Source organism: Lissotriton vulgaris, chromosome 10 (assembly GCF_964263255.1).
Source record: "Lissotriton vulgaris chromosome 10, aLisVul1.2, whole genome shotgun sequence".
Lineage (NCBI taxonomy): Eukaryota > Metazoa > Chordata > Amphibia > Caudata > Salamandridae > Lissotriton > Lissotriton vulgaris.
The window spans coordinates 104,534,449-104,558,678 of NC_141698.1; the positions used below are offsets into that span (position 1 = coordinate 104,534,449).

The 24,230-nt window shown below is 45.2% G+C and overlaps 1 protein-coding gene across 2 annotated transcripts in view; it reads right to left on the reverse strand.

The window, feature by feature from the left end:
• MAD1L1 (mitotic arrest deficient 1 like 1) overlaps nt 1-24,230 on the reverse strand; it is a 2,106,297-nt gene that overhangs the window by 841,410 nt on the left and 1,240,657 nt on the right. For both annotated transcript variants that reach the window (XM_086940612.1, XM_086940613.1), the window contains exon 15: nt 14,474-14,564. In XM_086940612.1, the coding sequence (XP_086796738.1) occupies nt 14,474-14,564 (91 nt within the window). The remainder of the gene's footprint in view (nt 1-14,473; nt 14,565-24,230) is intronic.

Sequence of the window (24,230 nt, forward strand, 5' to 3'; positions counted from 1 at the left end):
TATGATTCTCTCTCCGAATAGTCATTCCTAGTGTATGAAACTCAGAGTTTCATTTAGGGATTCCTTTTGGGTCGCAAATTGACCTACCTCATCAATATTAATGAGGCAGGTTGCGAGCTACTAGGAATCACACCCATCACAGTTATGGTGGCCTGCTGTTTAAAAAGAAAAATATGAAACCTTGAAGTTTCAATTTTTAAGAGAAGGCAAAGTGGTATGTAGGACCACTGCCTGCTCTTAAAAAATATTTTTATTTACATTCTCAAAGGGGTCTAAAGGGGTCTCTTGGCCCCCCTTGCAAAAAGGTTACCACCAGTTTTAAAATGGTGGTTAAGTATTATTGTTTTGCAACCAGAATTCCATTGCAAACGAGGAATGCATACCATGCTGATTGGGTATTTGGAAAGGACACCCTAAACACGCCCCTTGCAAATACCGATTCACACATGCAAAATGGGAATAGCATTTTGTACATTTGAAAAAGCATTTTTCCGGTCGCAGTTGACCGATTTGGCGAATCGGGCCGTTTGTGACCGGAAAAATGCTTTGTACATATGGCCCTATATCCCCTACCACACCCTAAGAATGTTAACCGTCAAACCAATCAAACGCCACTTTAACATGCATAAGCGCTGTCGATGAAAACATGTTTCACTGTTCATAAAGATTAGTTTGTTTTTTGGCAAATTTATAAGCACCTAAAAAGCGGTCCTAATTGCTCCATCTACATGTATTTTGGCACGTACCCAATTCCTGGTTGAAAAGAATTTGCAGCTCCAACACTTCAATAGAAACGTTTGACTACAAAAGCGGTTTACATTCCGCATTTGCTTCAGACTTTTTGAAGCCAGACACAGCAATTCTCCATTTCCCGTTCAGCTTTTTCTCTGTTCTTTGGCTGTTTTGAGCGAATCTATTTCTATGCTGTCAGCGGTTTTTAATTCATCTTTCGCAGGTCTGCGGTGCCTCCGCGCCTTTGATCTTCTCATTTACTCCACTCCCTTCTGTTACAGTATTTTCCTGTCAGGCTCTTCAATCAGGCTTCTTTTTAGCTTCCTTTTAATCAGTGATGAAAACTTGTTTGGCTTCTGTTTTCAACAGAGATCTTCATTTTGTGATGTCAATCTGTTCATCCTCTTCCTGTTGCAAAAAAAAAAAACAACTTTGCACACTAATGTTGTTGAAAGCCACCACCTGAAATGCAATTAAGGGGGAAAAAACCTATGGGGACGGAATTTCAATGCTACTTAAGTGTTTACGTTTGGCTTAGACACCTAAATAGCCTTTCATGTGAGTGCAAAACCTCTCTGGGAATTCATAAAAATTGTGTGCACAGTTGTAAAAGGATTTACTCACACAGATGTTCTTGATTGAGTAAATCTAGTGAAGTGGTGGGGGATTCGTATTCACAGAGTGGAAGAGTTGTACACATCCAACAATCTGCATGTTTGTGGGTACTCAAAATCTACTCTCTGACCCCCTCCTTAACCTGAAAAGCTTGTCAATCCACTCCACACAAGGGCAGGAGTAAACCCCTTTCCTATCTGGGAAGAGCACTGGTTGATCTACCAAAGTGCTCTACGCATGGGCAGGAGTAACTCCCCTTCCTACATGGAAAGGCCATTGGCCCATCTAACAAAGAACTGAAGGAGTAAGGGAAAGGAAAGGGCATTGGCCCATCTAACAAAGAACTGAAGGAGTAAGGGAATTCATTTTCCACAAGTGGAGAAAAAACAAGTTATCAAGAGCATTTGCACTCGTGTGGCAGATTTTTTAAATACAAAAAGTAATGTAGGCAGATTTATAGAGAGCAACCTTATCACCCGTGAGGGTATCCAGGAGATGAGTAGGAGTGGCGATCCAGGGAATAAATCGAACAGCCACAACTTCAGTTTCTTGTTTAAGATTGCGAGCGATGAGGTAGTTCTGATGTCCAGCGAGCTAGTGTTCCAGGTCTTTGCTGCCAGGTGGGAGAAGGAGCGTCCTCCAGATCTACTCCTGCGGATCCTTGGGGTTCAGGTGGAAGGGAGGGAGGTAGAGTGGAGTTTTCACGATGGTTGGTGGAGGTTCTAACGGAGGCTAAGTTGGTAACAGTTAGTGGTGGGCATGAGAACCAATGCTTCAATTCTTCAATTCCATTTTCTATGAATTATTTTCAAACCAGAGCATCAAAAATTAGGGTACCTGCAGTTTGTAGACACAATCATTCATTAATAACTCTAAATCGGGCAGCTACACCCTACCGAAATTCTGCACTTTGGTTGGCTCTTAGCTGGTCAAAATCTACCCAGCGGACAAGACTAGATAAAAACAGACATAATTTTTCATAAAAAGGGAGAACAAGTCACTCCCTTTTTAACCATGCATGTGCTCTTCATACTTTTTGAAATAATAACCATAGTAGATAGTCCTTATTTTCTAAGGGATGTACCACAAGGAAGGTCACAGAAAATGTGAGATTCTGCATCCCTGGTAACATTTAATTGGGGAAAGAATGAGTGTGGTCATTTGTTAAACCTGGCAGAAGCCAGGAAAGACCAGATACTCCAGATGATATTTAGATAAAATAATGCTGACTTAAACAAAGCATTCCCAGGGGGCAGTGACAATTCATAATCCAGAACTCAAATAAGCCTGACTGTGGTGAGTGTATCACATTCAACCTACATATTGGGCAATAAAATACTCATTTCAGGAGTCCAACTCTTTATTATTATTTCTGTGTTTGTGGAATTTAGCTTAAACTACTAGTATATAATCTATACATGGCTGAGACTGAGATGACCAGCTTGTGTGGGGTTAGTGTCTTCCAGGGGTGTTAAAATACTGGCTAATGTTAATGTGTGTCGTTCACATTATTTGAAAGAAAATAAAAACGACAGATGATCAGTTAAAAAAAAAGGGTGGCAGAAATACATTATAGAAGATCATGGTCCAAGGGCAGACCCTCAAGTTCTCCAGTGTAACATTTGGCTCAGAACAAAGGGAGGGAGACCACTGCTACAACAACCAGGAACAATTCAACCCAAGATAAGGGACTACACCTTTGATCCACAGTTTACGCATATGCTCAGATAGTATTTGATACTTGATTGTCAAAGGCTGCCGATAGATTGAATAAAAAAAGCAACAACAAACAAAGAGAGTCAAAACACCATCCTCATCCACCACAATGTATGCCACAAGCGGTTTGGACCCAAGCACCCAGCCTGTCGAAAACACTTGCTGGTTATCTTTTTTTAAAGGTTGTCTTTTTCGAAATAAGCCTGCTGGTGCACTAGGACTATTCTTGCTAACAGTTTTGGAGATAAGGCAGGTTTATTGTGTGTCTGGCCAGCAAATACCTGGCAGACTGGCAACTTTAGACTGAACGTTTTAAGTAGTAGGGTGAGCACTGTTTCGGTCAACCCAATAGGAACTGACCTGGAGTTATTCGTATGAAGCAAGCCCTGGTAGCTAATCAGTCATACAAGAAACTATTTTTAAAGACTGTGCCTGGCATGGAATACTAACGAGGTTGTTGGTTTAGTAAACTGCTGCCGCTTGACCACTGAATTCATGAGCATTCATTGGATCTCGAGAAGATTAGATCATTCCGAGTGGAATATTTATTATGATGACCTGGGACCGATAGATGTGCTGCCATCTAACCACGATGTCATTGTCACCACAGTGTGTACATTAATGGTACCAATGTTAGCGGTAAAGAATGATGCACAATCGCAACGCTCCTGTAAAGGGTAGGGGTTGGTTTTCAGATTAACTTGCACCGCCTCAAAGGTGTCCTTGAAAGGCTAAAAATTAAAGAATTTATTTATTAAATGATTACATAGCCCACAAGAGACAGCACCCTAGTTTCTACTTTTAAACAAGAATACAAATACTTTGACAGAGTGCAAAGGTTTATGAACTCTACTTTTAAATATAAAGTAAACTAACATAACCTACATATTTAACAGAGGCATTGATAAGTGGATTTATAATTCGAAGGAAGGAAGGTGTATAGCATAACGTCCTTCCGTGATGGCATAACTTCCTTAATAAGGAAATTAGCAATTGCAATAGAGCAGCGTACTTATTTAGATTGCAACAAACTGACAAATAATTAGGACATTAATCAATGGAAAAAAAAGTAGATGGAAGTGCAGAACATAATGAGGTTATTTGGGGCTAAACAATGCAGCAGCCATCCACAAGATGCTTACTGGAGATGATAATTTGATTTGAATATTGTTGAAATATTTTTTTTAAGTTTCAGTGGTGCTGAATATATGAATATTATTCTGAATATTATGTTTGTAGATATCCCAGTTTAAATAGTAGTCGCCAAGAGCGATAATGCTAATATTGCCATTTGAGGAGTAAGCCTTAAACAACTTGCCATATAGAAAATACAATGAAAAAAACAATGTCTGAAAGCAAAAAAGGTGTGAAAAATAAAACAGCATTTGGTTCTGAAATGAATTAAGATATTTACTTCCAGAAAACAAGGAGTTATTCTAAACCTAGCTGTACAGCTAACTTCCAGGACTTTGGTGACAGTTTCATATTGTGTTGGAGCTCCAAGAGTGTGACTAAGCACATTGCAGGAAATGTTGAAGCCCACATAAAGAAAATACACAATGCAGGTTTAGATCCGGGGAAGACAACAAGGTAGAGGATGTGGCCAAACGGGCTAGGGCGGTCTATCTCAAATCTGGGGAACCGGCTTTGAGTCTCAGCAATGACGCTAAACATCCTGTGATTCTGGGCAAATCACGTAATCTCCCCATGTCTAACAAAAATGAATGTGTCCTTGTGTAACGTAAATGGTGCTCATGTAAAGCATACGGATACCAGATACCTTTGGGTCAAATTTGTGCTATATAAAACTCAGGGGAAAAATAAAGGAAAAAAAAGACTTGGGAAACGTGGAGCAGAAGGTGAAAAGAAAACAGAACAGGCTCATCAGGCAAACCTCCTAAACCGCTCTGTCTCCTAAACCTCATGCAGGACCAGGGCTTTTAATTCAGTTACTTGGTTGTTTGATTCAAGCGCACATTCACCATTGAGCGGAGCAGGGAAGCAAGACTTTGCAAGAGCGGACTTGAGGATCAAGATTGTAATAAGGTTAGGGGGACTTCCAGAGAGTTGGGCCGAAGACCAAGGACCTCTTGACACATATCCGGGGTCACTGAATCATCACTGGGAGTGGGATGGAGAAGGAAAACACAAGGCTAAGTTAAGTGCTAGTCAACTGTAAAGCAGAACCACTGTAGCTACAGAGTAGAGAGAAGCAGCAGAAAGTAACAGGTTGAGAATGTAGGCATCTCCTTCAATACCCCATCAGGGGTAGCAAGCGCTATATAAATGCAAACCGCTTACCTTCTTCTAGCCTTCTGAATCCAAATAACTGACTAACCTATCCACCACTCAAATTACTTTCATATTTCACTATACTAATTCAACACTATTCCTTTATGGGTTACGGAGTAGCATGCTAGTCGCAGAAAAAGCACTTTGACACCTCGTCAGGGGTAGTAAGCGCTCTATAAATGCAATTACAATACAATCTGTAGAAGTCCAAAGAATCCGAAGATCTAGCATGCTCTAAAATATGTGGATGATAAAATAATGCAAGGCTAACATTTTCTATAAAACCAATTCATGCTGAAAAACCGTGAGGGTTGATCATAAAGTGGCGACACCTATATATGGAGAAAAACATTGGCTTTTTCATGTGCTAAATTAGTCTGCCTCTGAACTTTAGATAAGCAAAGCGTGCACTATGATCTAAGCAGATCCCTGCTTGTTGCTCACCTCTCCAGAGCTTGTTGTACAACTCTCTGGGAACAAACTTATGGAAGCCACAGGCTTATTGTAAGTGTAATTGCATTTACATAGCACTTACTACCCCAAACAAGGTAAGGTGTTGCCGTGCTTTTCTGCAGGTAGCATGCTACACTGGAACCCAAACAGGAATAGTGGGGAATTAGTATAGGTGAATATGAAATTAATTTAAGTGGGCGACATGCGAGTTAGTTATTTGCATTGAAAAAGGCTAGTGGAGGGATAGAAAAGCGAAAGGTCTTGAATGTTTTTTTTTAACTTATAGCAGGAGGTTGTTGTTTGGGATTGTGGTGGACGGGGGGACGCACGAAAGCCACATCCTCGTCACTCGCATCCACGCAAGTTGGCCATTAGCATCTTAACAGCTCAAAAATGACAGGGTAGCACTCGCAAACTTTGCCATCTTCACCAACATGGCGGAGCTCAACAAGGCAATCTCCCTTGACATCAAAGTCTCACAGGGTACCGCATCATCAGATAATAAAGTGTCTTTGCAGACACCAGGGTGAAATAGAGCTAAACTGACGCTGCTCCGGAGCCTGCAGTGAAGCCCGCCCTTCCTCTCCACGACCACGGCGCGGGACGTGCGGCGTCTGACGGCCCGCGCGGCGCCCGCGCTTTCATCCTTCTCTGACGACTACAACCCAATTAAAGGAGCCGGGTGACAGGCCGCGCGCTAAACGCCGCCCGGCAGCAGCGCTCAGCGGCTCTCATCTGCCCGCTTTATCAAAGCTGTCACTGCGCCCGTCGCCAGGAATTGGTAATAAAAAAGAAATTTGATTTGCTTCTAATAGGTGTCAAGATAAAATCAATGGCTTGTCTGAAATCTGGGTAATTTCAAACCTGCAGGTTTTCTGCCACAACGTGATTCACACAAAAAATGGGAAAGGGAGAAACGCGTGGAGGCACAGAGAGTCGCAGTAAAAGGAAAGCCTCGGGAGGCAGACAATACGCAATGGAGGTAGGAGCAGAGAAAACTTCAAAGGCACAAACGTGCAAGCAGATTTGTTTTTAGATCTCATGAGCACAAAATATCCTGCCAAAGCAATTCACTTACTCAGACAAGTTAGAACTTAGACCGCAGCTCGGAAATGTATAGGCATTTATATAGCGCACTACTTACCCGTAGGGTCCCAAGGCGCTTCGACCGCTGCGAAACCCTTCCTGGCTTCCCTGAGAGATGGTCCCTTAATGGGTATCTCCAGGGTGAGACCAGGCATCCCCGGCGGTCTGGTGGGGCCGTTAGTGAAGATGAGGCAAGCTAATGCCCAGAGTTGCCGAGTGTGATCGCTGATCAGAGTGGGCACCGAGGCGAGAGAATTATCGAGTCCGCTGACCCTGGTCCAGAAACCTGCCGCGCCGGGAATCGAACCCTGGTCCCGGGCCGTCCTCTGCTCTCGGGTCTGCCGCCTCTAACCAGTGAGCCACACTACTTCACTAGTGATTTGATAAAACAAAAACAGTGCAAATTAAAGGGGCACATGGACCCCCCCCCCTTTTAAGCATTATAGGTAGATATTGCGGCTAACAGTCAGAGATTAAGATGCATCTATTTAGTAAAATTGCGTTTTTTAACCTGTCGTCCATGTACCGCTGGGTCCGCGGCGCCCGTTAAAAGGGTCTGGATACAGGTTAACTCTAGCCTTTCTTTTCGGTCCATGATCATTTGAATTTTGAGCTTAAAACTATATAACGGAGGTTCCTCTCAAGAGAATAGTTTCATCAAGTTATAATAATACCTCCTTGAAGTCTACTGTATTGCCTCTGCAGCGTAATTGAACTATATTTTAAGACAATTAATAAAGGTAGGTTAAAAAAACAAGCATTTGAAAAGCGTTTTTAGTCAGAAGCAGATTTCTGGTTCTGGACCGAGCACGTGTGAATGTGCACAGTCAATACTCACATTCAAATATGCTTCGACCTCAAAAACACTTGACCTGCGTAGGATTGTCTACAACAGACTCCACCCAGGACACTCAGAGAGGTAGTGTTCTAAGCACTAGGTGATCTATGCACCTATACACAGGCTGACTGCCCTAAAGGCTCTATGCTCTCCCATCCACTGGTTAACAGGGGCGAGCACTTAAAGACTCAAAGCATCTACACTTCTTTCAAAGAAAAGGAAGCATGCCTGCACTTCTGAACACACATGAAGTACTTACACATACGGAGTAGTACTTTTCTAGCATGTACTCTGGCATAATTAGCACCGGGTGACCTACCTTTATGCAATCACTGTCTTTGTAATCTTTTGACACCGCATGGTCTTCAGATGGTCTATCTAAGCTCAGGCAGCCGCACTGGGCACTGACCTGTGGAGGGGGCGCCGACCTCAGGGGGGGCACTAGGTTTAACAAACAATAGCTTATGATTGTTGAGACGAGAGGCACTTTTGCCCGGTGGTAATGAGAGAATCCGAGGAGGAGGTCATTAGGTGCAAGGGCGCCAAAAATGATTGTCGCACCGGGCGCCACCAGCGCTAAAGCTTGACTGCTGCCCTGTGTCTGTCCGAGCTGGATGCAATCCAGTTACTACTTTTGTCCCACTACTACCGAGGAGCACTCCGCTTTCACATTACCACCTACGGATCTGTGACCTGGGTTTTATTCCCGTGTGAAGCCACTCTCATAGTCGAGCATGAATTTGGAAAGGAAAGTAAATACGCTGGGTTCAGACTGTGAGGAATTGTTTGTGTTTTTGTTTATTATTGAATCAAACTGTGGAAATGGCTTCAAGTGATGAGTCAGTAGGGTACTCGGAAATCAAAAGTTGAAGAACCACTGGTCTAAAAAGTTTAATATGCTTTGAGCATGATTTCATCTAAATGCAAACATTTAATAAGAACCATATATTGCATTACATTTCTTTAACTTGAATTATGCTGTTACCCATTCGTCCATTTCTTTATGAAGACCCTTCAATGACCACTGCAGCAATTAACCTAGAGTCGAGAACAGTAACACCAGGTGGACCGCTTCTCTAAGGCACCACACAGCAAGGACAAACAAACAAGCTAGCTTCCCAAACACAAGTGCGCCACCAGGGAAAAGGAAGAGCAGATCCTGCATCTGTTTATCCAATTTAGCTTTATGACAGCTGCCACCCGGAAGAGCACAAATGAAGAATACTTCAACAGCCATCCCTCAAGGAAATCTGCCACAGTGGGCAAAATAACTTACCTTCCATGGCACTCTTTCTGGTGGATACGCTATCTAACAACAGATTCCTCACCTTAGAATAATCCCCAGGCGCCACATTTATCTAGAGAGCTTTCACCAGTGGTGCTTACATATGCCGCTAGGTGGTGCAGTGCAGCTTCACAATGACAATACCGCCCCAAAAATGATGGCGCAGAGCCACATGTAAGCGCCAACACTACACACGTATGCCACGTTCTTGCTTGTCTCTTTCCAAGCCCTAAGAAGCAGAGCATGAACAACTGGCAGTACCACTGTCAACATTTCTAACTTGGGACCTTTTTTAATATGTTAAAAACGGCCACACCACAGAGTGGGGAGGTGGGAGGGAAGTGAGAACTCTGCTGTTAGAGTAGCCACCCAAAAAGTGTTACAGAAGGTAAGAAATGTGTCGTTCTGATGGATACCTTTAACCACAGATTCATCACCTCAGAATAGATACCAAGCAGTACCCTTTCTGCGGAGAGTCTCTGTAGGGTCATCTTAAAGATTTTGTGGACTATGGGCCGAAATTATTTTGGAGGCCCCTGTTCGGAACAGCTTTGAGTTTATGACTAATTTCAGCTCTTTAATGCCCTCTTTGGCCAGGTCACTTACAGTGCACAGTAACACTGATCCAAATTCTAAATGTATGTAAATCTAATATTTGGGGATAGTGATGTGTGTTTTAAATATTATAACACAGCAGCATCTCACTAATATGCCTGCAAATAGCCTCTGTGAAACCCGTCCCATTTCGCAAATACCAGGTGTATGGCTGTTGCATGAAAAACACAACATTTCTCTGCAAAATGTCAATAATATACCCTCACACATCAGCCACATTAAAAAAAGTTAAAGAAAAACGTTTTTTTAAAGAATCTATTTATGAATTGTTCAAGGTCATTAGTACAAGACTGCAGAACAGAGCCAGCTCTTTTTGGAGGGGAGGCTGCTCAAATGCTGGGATCCTGGGCTAGAGCCCACTTTGCCCATGCCTTAAAACATCTCTGGGTCTGTGGAGTAGACTCGGGCGAAAATATCCTGCAGGACCAAGCAGGAAAAGGGCCCTTACAGCCGGACCTGGTTGTCATGGAAGTAGTGCTTTGTAAATGTATTCAAGGACAGACACTCAATGAGTAAACGCAGTAATAGCAGTCTTCGCGCTGGTGGAAATGGTTCTCAGACCTTCCGGTGGCTACTTCATAGCCATTGCGTAGCAGATCTTAAACCCCCCCCCCCCCCCCCCCCCCCCCTGTGCATGACGGAACCACGCCGTCATGAGCCACGGGCGGAGTGTGCTCATGACGGCGTGGTTCCGCCATGCTGCGTCCGCTCCGCCCATGCGGCACCGATTACCCGCCTGTGCAGGCGAATTAGTGAGTGGGCGGAGTCGTGATGGAACCACGCCGTCATGAGCACAGCTCGCCGTGACTCATGACTGCGTGGTTCCATCACGAGCATGGCGGCGCCGCACTCACTCCCCCCAGCACCACTGTGGAACTAGCGCTGCAGATCAAGGGGTTAATGTAGAGAAGTGTCCACCACAACAGAGTACTCTTCTGCACAGTCTCACCACAAATGGAGTTCTCTGATACAATCAATATAAAAATGTAAAGGGTCTAGCTGATGATGGCTCTCCTCCTCTTTCGAGGTGTGATGAAGGGCAATACACCAAGACAGGATGATAGACTGCCCAACGTGGGTAGAAGTCAAAACTTTAGGCAAGAAGCTTGCCCGAGTTCTCAACACCAGTTTGGAAAGAAGGTAGTGTAGGGCAGATGCACCAACAGTGCCTGATGTTCACTCATGTACGAGCTGAAGTAATCTCAATGATAAAGACACAGAGTCAGACGACACAAGGAACAGTTATGTATTGGCTCGAAAGGTGTACACATGAGAACACTCAAACCTAAGTTAAGGTCCCACTATGATATTACAAACATTTTAGAAGGTAACAAGTGTGTCAAAACCTTAAGACACCACATCATAACAGGTTTATTTAAACAAGCACAGTTGGCTCGGCAAACACAAAAAAAAAGGTCAAAACGGGCTGAAACATACGTTTTTATGGAGCTCACTTAACCCCATGCGTGCTGATGCCGGCTCCCGTCCGTCATGCGTCACAGTGCTCGTGTGCTGATGACGGCCGGGAGCCGTCATGACCACGCCTGCGATCGGAATGTCCAGCACAGGAGCGGAATTCCGGCCGCGGGCAAGGGGTTAAAGGCCTTCCTGGACCAAAGACAAAACAAACAGAGCATCCAATAGTTTGGAAAGGGTCAGCATTGCAGACTTCAGACCAGGCCACACATTTGTCCCAGTGCCTGGCATAAACAAACTTTGTGGAAGGGGGCCGGGAAGCAAGGAGGACAGGGCTCCATTTCTACATATGGAGGTATATATTGCACAGGTTCAGGTGAAGGACCCTGCCCTGCTGCTGCGACAGGCATTCTTCAAGTAGTGGTAGTCTGATTGGCAAGCAAATGCTCATGCCTACAAGTTCTTGATATCACAGTTTCCCGCCCCAATCTGTAGCCACAAGGATGATCGTCGTTCCTGATCCTTTCTATTTTCAAAACTTTTTGTCAGGGTTGATTTTTGGTTCCCGCAAACTGGCCCTGCATACAGAGTCACAAGTTCCATTCCAGCTGAAACACATCTCCTAAAGAGTCTTCTCTAAGAAATGCCCATGTGTGACACTTTTGACACTACATTTTCTTGACGGTGACAAAAGGATCAGGTCAAGGGGGAACTGGGGGCGACATATGCCTGAACAATTTAATTAGCTGACATGAGCCAGAGCAAAATATGTACTTAGGGGTATGTAATATGCAAGAAACATGCAGAGTAATGCGATTTCATTTAATGTATAAATGATATAATCAACTGGTATTAGAGTGAATTAAAGGAAATAAAATATGTTTAAAAAAAAAAAAAGGATCAGGACAAGCTTCCTCCCACTGTAGGAAGATGCCCTGCGCCACATCATAATGTAAACAACATTTATGAGCCGCCAGACGCGCCAGCTGAGCTCATCCGCTATTCGTCAGGTTCTTCAGCCAAGTGAATGCCCGGACGCTCCAGCCAACTCCAGAGATGTAAAGCCTTGTTGCACAGGACCTAGAACCCCACTTCTTCCTGTTTATTGCATTACCACATGGCAGTGGTATTGACAGTTAGAACCTACACCAACATTCCCATGATGGACAGCAAGAAGGCCTTCAACGCCAGATTAATCAACCGCAACTTCAACAGACTGATGTGAAGCCTGGTTTCTGCCACAGACGAGAGTCCTCTGATCATCACCTGCCCCAGATGTCCCCCCAAACCAGCACTGATGTGTCCGTCACCATCTTTGGCTCTGACGGGGTAGAGAGAGGGGTCTGCTGTCAGTCCATAGCAGTTGAGAAGCCATCATAGCAGTTATTGTTCAATATCTTGCAGAATTTGAACGGCATAATAAGATTAGCAACCCTCCACGTTCCATGAGTCCAGAAAACCTCTCAATGGCTCCTTTGGAAAGAAAAACGTGCACCTCTTTCAACATAATGTACATGTTACCCATCTAATATTCCCTCATGTGGGGAGCAAGGGTTGCCAGTGCAGAAAGAATGTGCAAACTACCCCAGGCTCATTTATGCTATCACTACTGATCTGCAAAGATGGTAGAATCTTTTCTTATGCTGCTTGAGGAGAGTAGCGGCTGTGAAATTGAATATTTTGCCCAGCCTACTTTATATTTTTCAGGCTCTCAAGGCGAAGATTCCAGAAAAGCATACGAAGATCCTCTAAGTAGCTATTGACAGCCATATTTGGACAGGGAAACAAGGATGACTTTTAGGGAAGATTTTAAAAGCAAATAGGAGATAGGGAGGCCTCTGCCTACTGGATGTTAAGCGATATTAGCAAGTAGCCTGGCTCTGCTCCATCTTCAAGTAGTCTCTATATGAAACGGAAAGGGATTGGACTCGTATGGATGCAGACATAGTGGGTTAAGGCTTATGGGATGTGCCATGGCAGTCTAGGGCTGCAAGGACCCAGGTCTGTTCCAACTCAGAGATCCTGTGCCCTACTCTGGCAGTGTAAGACTCCGTAATTAGAAATCGAAGTCTCCGCTCTTTTCCTTCTCCTTCTAGCCCTCTCCTGACCCACCCAGATGTTACTCTGAGGACTAGTAGGGTGAGTTTTTCAGGTAGTAAAGGGGCGGCTGCAGAAGGCTTCAAGACTTGTTCCAGAGAAGTATGAATAAAACATTTGACAATAGTAAAATTGATTTCCAAGTTAGAGAATCAGAGCACATACATTACTTTCAGTTGCGACAATTAGTCAGGTGCCGGAGAACAAGATAGTAGTGTTTAGATCTATAAACACATGGAAAAAAACTCTTTGCTGCTTACACCAGGGTCTGATTTCTAATTTCTATGCGACACTCACTGACGTAGACCCTTACATTCAGTGGGCATCTATGAAAAGATGGCAGCCTATTTTATGAAAGGACATCTCTCTATCCTTCGATGGCAGAAATGGTGGACAGATATCCCCTCTAAGTAAAAATGTGCGAAGTAGGGAATCAACGTATAAACATACGACGACGTGGCATATCGCCCAAATTAAACAGAAGCGTGTGTACTGTAGTAGTGGGTAAATGATGGCGGGAATGTGGACATGATGGAGGTAATCAGCCTACATGGTGGTCTTGTCCATGTCTGCAAACTTACTGGAAGGAAATTTTAAGTTATATCTGGAGTACATTGGGATGTCTACTGAATCCTAATCCAGCAATGATATTGTTAGGCCCAAGACCATCCGAAATGATACAAAGGACCGGAGATTGTTTGACGTTAATTAAGTTGCTGATCTGGCATGTGACTTTAAATGAACTAGCCACCCCAGCATATCAAAGGGTAATCTGTCATGTGACCAACCATCACCCAGCTATGCTGGCTGACCTTTGGCAGGTGCTCCTGGCACATGAGAAGCTATTGCTCACTAATACCAAGCTCTCAAAGCTAATGCTGACATGTGATAGAGTCCACTCCATCTTTACCCTTCTGCACTGCTGCCAAGCTTTCCGATTTCTTATACAACACCTCCAATAAGTCTAGACGTTTTACTCTGCAGTATGTCGCTTCTGGGGCTTGTACTCCCTCCCCCCCCCCATTATAAAGGGTGCACGCCAAAGTCTCTGCATGTGATGCTTCTTTAAAAAAAATGATCTACCAGCACATGGTGCTGCGGTCTCGATATTACATTGGGGCTAACATCACAGTAATACAAATACGTCTGAACATTTTTGTAAGGCACAATATATCAGAAAAAAATACATATTGGTTTCAATGTTATTTTCTGTTGGTAGGACCTTGGAAGAGGAGGCAACCACTTTAGTGGCCACGGGTTCTAGAAAGTAAAGACAACTAGATCATATGAAAAATATTCTCCACGTTGACATTTGCTGCTGCACCTACCTGCATGTTCAGTTTTTCCAGCATCATCTCCAGATTATTTTTGGCTTCCTCCAGACGCCCTCGTTCTGCTTCCAGCTCTTCAACCTTCAACCTGCACCAGTGGAGAGCGAGAGGCACAATCAAAATCTGGCAATCACCAACATTCATGATACTAAAAATGTTCAGTAAAAACTAAAAACCATCCTCCAGGAATAAAAGGATCGTCGAAGGGGTGCAGCAAAACTATTGCTAAAATATTTAAATTAAAAACACCAGAATAAAAAGGTAAACATGACAGAACCTTTCAGAAATAAGAAAATGCAGACGTAAATTATCAGTATTTATAATAGGTTCATCAATTTGAGGATGATCTATTTTTGGAAGATGTAGTTTTGTATTATAACCACAAACTTCTCCAGCTGGCCTTAAAAGTGATAGAGTAATTGGCATTTACACATACGAAGGCTGATTCACTCAAGACCATTCTTAGCCCCAGTGACACCACAAGATATTCAGTAAACACTGCTAATACATAGCTTAACTAAAAAACCTATGGACTGCTTCAAATGAGGAGGTTGTGTATGCTGCCAATATGCTAATGACAAAGCTGTGGAGGTCTTTAACCATGATCAATCCAAATGTTTTCAGATAGGGGATTTTATGAGCGGTTACACAAATTATGTATATATGATTATTGGTGTATGTGAGCATCAATATGTGGGTTCGACCAAAAGAGCTTTGAAAATAAGATGGAAAGAGCATTTAGGGGCAATTAGACACACAGACTCGAAGACTCCCACAGCTGTCCATTTTGCAAGGGATCATCAACGAGGCCAGATCCATAACATTTTATTTATGGGTATGGATCACATACAAATACACCACAGAGGTGGTGACAGATCTAAAACACTAAGGAGAGTTGGTTGATCAATTGCTTACAAACTGTACAACAGGGACTGAATGTGGACTCAGAAATGCTTACTACCTTGTAATGATAGTTCTGTGTTATATATGTTTGTTGCCACTTCCTGTATACAGAAAGGTTTGTAGCACATGTGTACACCCATGGGACCTGAATATGAAATGTTGAATCTTCTGTTGGTTTAAGTAACAATATGTCTCTACATATAATTGTTATAACTCTAATCTCAAGAAGAACTGTTTATATCAATGTATTTTCACCATCCTATATTCACCAATATACTAACCTAGAGAAAAATGTCCATTTAGTTAGATTTTCTCAACAGGATAAACACTATGCTGCTATTGTATTATTGTTATTATCTGTGGTGGTATCAGAGTGTTGTAAATCAACGGCGATTAGGTTAAGCATTAGCAGAAGACATGCTTCGTTTTGACCATTATCGTAATAAATGTGCCAACTCCTTTTTGTATTTGCAGCGGCCACTTTGTATGCCATACATTGCCATGTGCTCGTCATGTGCTTAGTCCTACCTTCTTGTTTACCGCGCCTGAAGTTTGCCCGGCAACAAGCTATTTTTAGTATTCTCCGCTTCCAGCATGTCCAAACATGCGCAGTAGGATCAACAACCGTTACTAATTGGTTCCAGATAGGAATGTGTTTACCAGTTATTGGAGACTGTTAACTCCGCCCACTCATCAATTGTGCCTTCCAATATGTCCTTGTATGGTCATAAAACTGCTCTTGTCTTTTGTACCGCCTTCTCTTGAGCCCATTCATTGTGTATAAAAGGGGCCATATACTTTAGTTCGGTGTGCTACTCTATACAATACCGAAGGGTGTTGTGTGGACTGTAGTACCACCTTTAAAGGTTTAATAAACTTTGCTTTTGTATTTTCCAGTTTCATTGCCAACTTCTTCCTAAGGTCTGAGGACTCTGCAGAGAAGGGCGAACCCTTGCACTAAGAAGGCCTAGCTTAGGTTTGCTTACAACAAGAGGACTCAGATTGATCACCATTTTGCGTTCTATGATTGAAACCTCAGCGTGAGTAGTAGAACGACTTCATCCCTGAAGAGCCTTCCTGGATTCCTGTCCTTTGGTTTTGCATGATTGAATGCGACACCTCGCCTACATCGATGTGTTATTTGAAGACTTTTTTTCTGATTTTCACCTCTGGCTACTGATTCTATGTTTTGGTCTGTACGTGATTATGGAATGAGAGTGAGCGAGACCTATACTATTACCTGGTGATAATTTCTTATTTAAGACACTGAATTTGTTTTACTCTTACCATGTGTTATGAGAACGGAGCTGGTGGAGCGAAACGGCTCGGTATAGAAAGCTGATGGATGGGGCGATTATGAAGGTTTGATTCCCACTCAAAACAATTTGGTTTTGATGTCATGCTTCTGACATGCTGACACTGGGGTTAATTTATTGTGTCATCAGATGACTTGCTTTTGACTATTATTTGCTTTTAGATTCTTCCCTGTTCTACTTTAAATGAGATTATGCGTACATAATTGGTCTAATACAATGCGATTGTATGTTGGCATTTTTTGATTTTGAACTATGGTTCTTTTAGATTTTGGTTTATCCATTTACAATGTGACCCTGGTACTGGAGCTGGTTTAGCACAACAGCTTGACATATATCATTGATGGACAGGGCTATGTGGGGGTATGACTATCACTCAATTTGATTTGCCTTTAAAGTAGCGACTGATTTGTCAGTTTCGGAGACAATATATTTAATCAGATGGCTCATTGTATATTTGGTACCTTCACAGGTTTATGTCCATATTATTTGCTGTAGTATTACTCGGTTTTGGTTATAATTTTGGTTTACCCTTTTACAGTGTGACAGTGGGAACAGAGCTGGTTTAGCACAACGGATGGATATAAATCATTGATGATCAGGGCCAAATGGGGGTTTGAATCCCACTTAATATGATTTACTTTTAAAATAGCGTTTTTGATTTGTTGCTTTTGGAGACAATGGGGTCGATTAGGATGGAGGATGTTCCGCCTCCTCCGGGCCGGCGGAAGCCACCTCCGGCCCGGAGGAGGCGGAAAATCCATTGCGGGCTCACCAAAGACCCACCGCCACATTACGATGGCTGGTGGGTCTTGGTTTCTGTCCGCTGCTTTTCCGCCGCGGTCGGATTACAACCGCGGCGGAAAAGCTCTCATTTGGCTGGCAGTGTCTATCAGACACCGCCGGCCAAATTAGGAAGCATTTGAAAACATGCTTTTCCACGGCGGTTTTTCCGCCGTGGAAAAGCATGTGTACTTTTGATTTTGGGGGCCCGTTGCGGGCCCCCAGGGTGTTGGTGGGTGGGGGGTGCACATGGGGGGTACCTATGGTACCCCCCAGCATTTACATGCACAATGCGGCAGGCACCGCGCGGTGCCTGCCGCTTTGTGCATGTAAATGTTACACATGCACTTTTAACATTGCGGCGGGTGCTGCTTCAAGCAGCACCCGCCGCAATGTTAAATATCCAGGATGTGACCGCCAGGGTGGCGGTCACATCCTAATCGCACATGAGGGAACGCCGCAGCCCATGCGGACGTTCCCTCATACTCTGGGGTCGCGGACGGACTCAAGTCCGTCCGCGATCCTAATCGACCCCAATGTATGTACTTACCAGGTTTTATTGTATATTTTGCACGTTCATTGGTTTGGTCTGTATTATTCATTGTAAGATTACTTTGTTATATTTAGGACTATATAACTTAATAAGATAGTTTATTTTGTGACTTTAAACTATGGCTAATGTTGTTCTTGTTTTGATGCCCTTTGGTGGTGGATCCTCTTAGTTATGTCATAGTTTCTTAATGCGGGACTTGTTGCTCCATATTGTGTATATTTTCCAGTCTGGGTTTTCCTGAATGTGCCATGAAGATTAGTGTATTTTGAATTTACGTTGACAAATACTGTGCCACTTTTTCAGGTAGTTGCAATAATTGTAGAATGCAAGTACTTTATAACAGGTCTTCTAGCAGTCCGTTGTACAAGTTACTTACCTTCGGTAACAATGTATCTGCTAGAAACGTTGTCTAGCCGTAGATTCCTTAATTTAGAATTATCCCCAGGCGTCAGACTGGATCCGGAATAGTTTATGCAGCAGCAGCACCTCTGCGAGCCCGGGGACGGCGCCACATGACCCCGTCCTGACATCGTCCACGGACGTGACGTCAGCGAGGTCATATAAGTCCCACTGACATCCGTTTTCTTCTGAGAAACTTTTCCGCGGCACAACGCGGAGCCACCAACAAAACTGTAAAAGTATGGTAACAGTGTGCAAAGGAGGAAAAATCCATAAACCAAAGAAATCAGATGATGCATACATCATCATAAAGGACAGTGTCAGGCACTATATACCAACAAACCAAGTAGTAAAGGCAGAGCATCGCTCTGAGAAACAACCCCACAAAGCGAAGTGTAGACCCTTCCCAGAGGCTGAGTAACAAGGGAAGAATGTCCCGACAGACAACAGCAAGACTGCCATTACAATGCAGAACTGTGCCGGCCAACTAGGGTAGAGCACAGGAAGAACAACAATCCACTGTGAGATACAATTACAAGGAATGGCACTCTCCCCTGTAGAGATTGAAGGGCCGAGGCACAGCCCAACACATCCCAAGGAAGGCGACTGCAGAGGAGACAAGAAACCATAAACCGATGGAGAAGGCGGGAGGGAGGGAAAAGAACAGGAGAAGACCACACACTGGAATGACCAGAGTGGATGAATGCAGAGAAAGGGAAAAAATGAATCTCCTGGTGAAGAAAGCGAAAAGCACCGCTCCACAGGAAGAGAAGCCACGCAGAGGGAGAGGGCTGCAGAAGACAAAGTCTGAGAGGGTCGCACCAACTTGAGCACCCTGGATGAAGACCAGTGCCAACTGAAAGGAGGCGAGAACCCCACCTTGAAAGGTCCTCGCAGAACGGGGAGGATGGGTGGCCGTTAAGGAATCTGCAGCTAGACAACGTCTCTACCAGATACATCGTTATCAAAGGTAAGCAACTTGTACATCTGATAGAGACATCTAGCCGCATATTCCTTAACTTAGAATAGGTACCACAGCCATACCCCAAGGGGAAGGTGGGTCTGCGACAGAACAACAGAAAGTGCCCGAGAGCACTGAGCCGGCAACAGGGTGAAGGACTATGGGGAAAGCTGTGGCGGTGCAGCCAGTCAGCAGACACAGCAGCTCGGAAGAGCAAAAGACAATGGGAGGCAAAGGAATCAGAAGACGACCAGAAGGGCACAGGACCACACCCGTGTGAAGACGGGATGGAATAATGGCACTAAGCCATATCTCAGAACGTAGAGTTCATAATGAAGGAAAGAAGAACTACTCCCAGAGCCCAATGGTGCACTAAGTGGGCACCAACCAAGATCTAGAGGACAACATGGAGCGACATAATCAGAGCCTATCCGGCGGGCCTACGCAAGGGAGGCTGGACAGGCAGCAGCCAGGAAGCGAAGGGCACGAGGCAATAACTGAGCAACTTCCCAGAAGCACAGGTGTGAAACATAAGACACGCCAAGTGCAATACTTAGTCACAAGAACGCGACAGGGTCGGACAGCAACACACTGAAGCACACGGAGGCGGACCACAACGAGGAACATGTACATAGTAGACAGCTACAGAGACAAGAAAGTGGCGTAGCTAAGAAGAGTACGGGACTGCCCAACAAAGCAACTTGAAGGCCAAGGGGAAGAACACACCCAAAGGGAAACACAGATGCAGGGCGCAGCACCCGGGACGACCCTCAGAAGAGGACTGTCCCGCAGGCACACCAGACACAGATAAAGGTGACACCCGAAGGAAAAAATACACATCCGAAGGGTGTGTCATCCAAGGCACCGAAGGTGCCTATAGGAACCGTGAATAAGAGCACAAAGAGCTGTGGAGAACAACATCAGATCTTCGGAACCACCACCTCCAACCGGGAGGAGAAATTCACCCCCACAGAAGAGAGGGACTCTTCAGTCCATGAACGGGACAGACAAGACCCCCAAGAAGAAGAGCATCCAGAAGAGGAGGTTTGCCCCAGGGAGTAGAACCCTGGGAACCCTTGTATCCGAAGCAGCATGAAAAGGCACCAAAGTGTACTAAAAACCGTGCAAAAGAAAAACGCCGCCATGCAGAACAATGGCAAACTTACAAGGTACCCAACTGCTCCACGAAAAACGGGGATATAGTACCAGACCTCGCAGGAGCGACGATAGGCAGAGGCATATAAAAAGGATACCCAGTGGTTAGGCACATGCGGGTATATATAGAAAGGACGAGCCACGAGACCAACGCAGCTGCGGGCGCTATAACAGGAACCTGCCTAATGCACCTGTGGCAGGATGGCAGACTCGGAAGAAGCGTGTTGAAACACACTAAAAAGAGTTAGTAAAAAGGAAGAAGGGGGGGAGAGGCAAGGACGGGTCCAGCGTCGATGGACGTCGGAGTGACACCGAACTTCCTCCGGAGAGGAGTTGATTATCCGGCATCGAGGCGGCGCCAACTCTGCCTCGCCTGGCGCCAGCTCAACCTCAACAAAAACAGGCTCTGGCTCCAAAAAAAGGAACGGAGCCGGGGAGGCAAGTCTATGGCGCTGGACTTCGGCTTGAGTTGTTGGCAGGCGTTGCAATCCGTTGAGTCATGGTGTTTCTCCCAGACACCACATGCAGGTAAGGTGTGGGTCCGTCACAGACATTTGGCGTGAACAGGAGGCACAAGTCTTAAAGCCCAAAGGCATCGCACACTGTTCCAGATGAAAAGGCGTCACAAGGGGCCTGAAAACAGGCCAGAGGAACCGTATATTCCGGATTCGCTTTGCACGTGGAAAAGAAGGAAACTGACATCAGCGCTGGGAGGGACTTATATGACCTCGCTGACGTCAGGACGGGGGTCATGTGGCGCCGTCCACCGGCGCGCAGAGGTGCTGCTGCTGCAACAAAAAAAATCCGGATCCAGTCTGACGCATGGGGATAATTCTAAGTTAAGGAATCTGCGGCTAGATGTCTCTATCAGATACTTTGGATTGTCTGAGGAGAAGGTTTATGCAGGAATGCGCTGCTTAACTGTACGTCACACCGTACATGGCTAACCTGTCTTCATGTTCATTTGGTTTGGTTAAACTGTGCCTAAACATTTTGCGATTCTGCGCAGGGTTCGGGTGGGACCGGTTCTGCTGAAATACATGAAACTGCTCTACAAGGGCCCCACATCTCGAGTGCCAATAATGTTAATGTTAATGTTATATGTGCTTGTATAGCGCGCAGCTGCCCCAGCAAAGGGGCGTCCCGGCACTTACTGTATGAAAGGGGACAGAGGGTAGGAAGGTCGGAGGGAAGGGAGAAGAAACATGTTTTCTGCTACTTTACAATCCGGTGAGTAAAATGCTCAAAGAGGAAGCTGGGGCGTGCATGAATCGTTAGGACTGGAAAGCTGCTTGTATGCCACCTCTCTCTGTAGGGAACAGGCAACACAGCAGGTGAGGAGCACAACACTGGAGGGCAGAACCAGACAAACAGAATTAATTACACAATATGGTTGTGTACTATTTAAAAAAGTTTGAAGGGTCCCACAATGTTATAATGGCAGATATATGAAAGCAAGAGCTGAGTGGAGAGAAAGATTTCTAATTGCATCCTCGGTTAACAACAATCAAAATAACCTCATTGAAGTGGCAAAGTATCAAGAAAATAAAAGAGTGCCCGGGGGCACATGTGATACAACGTGATAGGCCTATCCAATAGGCTCCTATCAGCTCCAATCAGCTCCATTTCAGGTGGAAAGGAGGACAAGACAGGGGTGTCCCCTATCCCCCTCTTGTTTGCCCTAGCAGTAGAACCACTTGCAATTTAACTACGACGGGAGGGACAGACTTGGGGAATACCGATAGCAGACATAACACACTGCGTAATACTCTATGCTGAAGTCCTTTTGATCTACGTCAGAGACATTAGAAGTGACCTATCCACTATCTGGTCAACGTTGCAGGAATTTGCGGCGGTATCGGGCCTTAGGGTCAACTGGACCAAGTCCACGATATTCCTCTTGAGCTCACATCTAGCTCCACACGACATACCGGTGGGCGTTCACACACTCACTTGGAGTACAGCGACGCCTAGATGCCTAGGGGTACAATTATTTCACTCCCTCACAGATTTATATGACGGGAATCATCGCAAGGTCTTAGCGGGACTGCGAGCGTCAGTACAATTCTGGAAAACGCTACCCCTTGCCCCCATAGGCCGCATAGCACTTGCAAAGATGATAATGGTCCCACGACTCCTGTACCATTTCGCCAACCTCCCAGTGATACCGCCACGTTGCTTTTTTAAAGAACTACACACACTCATAACCACCCTGATGTGGGGAGGGGGTAGAAGCAGGGTGGCCTTGAATACGCTTCACCTGCCCACGACCCAGGGAGGACTCGGCGCTCCAGTATTTGAGGCATACTTTCTGGCGGCGCAGCTCCAATAGTTGTCGTACTGGACAGTGGAGCGCCATATCGGGAAAACAATAACAGAACAGGGAGGGATCCCCCTTCCAGCTATACGCAGGCTACTACTATCAGGTACAAAGCCCCTATGTACACACCCCCTGCAGGTGACAGTTGCACGCACATGTATGCTGAGAATCCACCGCATGTCCAAAGGGAAACCCCTGTACTCACCACTACTTCCGCATGTGGGCTTTCCCCGCAATGACATATTGCACTACCCGCGGCCTCCAGGTTTGGACTGACTACTCTATCACGGACATGGCGTCCCTTTCTGATGACGGACTACTACTGACGTACGCCCAATTGACGGACCTCTACGACCTTCCTCCAGGGCAATTTTTACTGCACAGACAGCTAATTGACAGTAGTCGCCCGTTCTGGAACGCGCGGGAGGGCGAACCCCCAACACACCTGGTAATACACACCATTCTCCATATGGGAGTGGGTAGACACCTGGTCACATGGTTATGCAAGGCAGTCCGAGAGCTCACTCTCCGTCCCCTGGTCACATTACGACAGACATGGGAGGATGAAGTAGGTCAGTATTCAATGACAAAGAGTGGGAAAGAGCCCAAGAGTATCCACAGGTCTCCAGAAACGCACGTTTCCGAAACATTCAATTCAATTTACTCCATAGGACATACCTCACCCCACAACGTCTCCACCGGTTCTATCCTGACACACACTTCGCCTGCCCCCGATGTCAGACCCTGGAGGCTGACTTCAAACACATGTTATAGGATTGCCCAATAGTTCAACAATATTGGAACAAGGTACACCATACGCTCCAGGAGGTTACGAATATTCTGACCCTGTCCTCATGGGAAGCCAGTGCCCTTGGGGTGTTCCGCAAGCGGAAGGCCGAGAAGATAACATTCCGATTCACTTCCCTAGCCATTCTCCTAGCCAAGAGAGGGATTGCCATGCATTGGCGTGCCCCCCCCGTGGACCCCCCGAGGCAGCACGGGTAGGGGCAATGAAAAAATGGGGGGCAGCTGAGGAGGAGACGCTACGAGATGAAGAGGTAATAGGCATACGAAAGCACCCAATCTCCCTAGAATGGGCGCAACTGATGCATCAATTTACCCACGTAACAGCGCAGCCATCCTCCCCGACCACCTACTCGATACAGTCCCCATAGGGCTCCCCGCAGAGACAGACGATAATGCACGACTAACCACCAATGCCTAGAAATATCCTCTGAATGACACCAACCCTCCCATCCACAATGGATACACAGAGATTACCTTCCGCAAATGCCACCCATAAAGATCCTACCACAATCCACAGCACTTACCCAGGATAGTCTATTACACACTAGAATCTCCGCAGC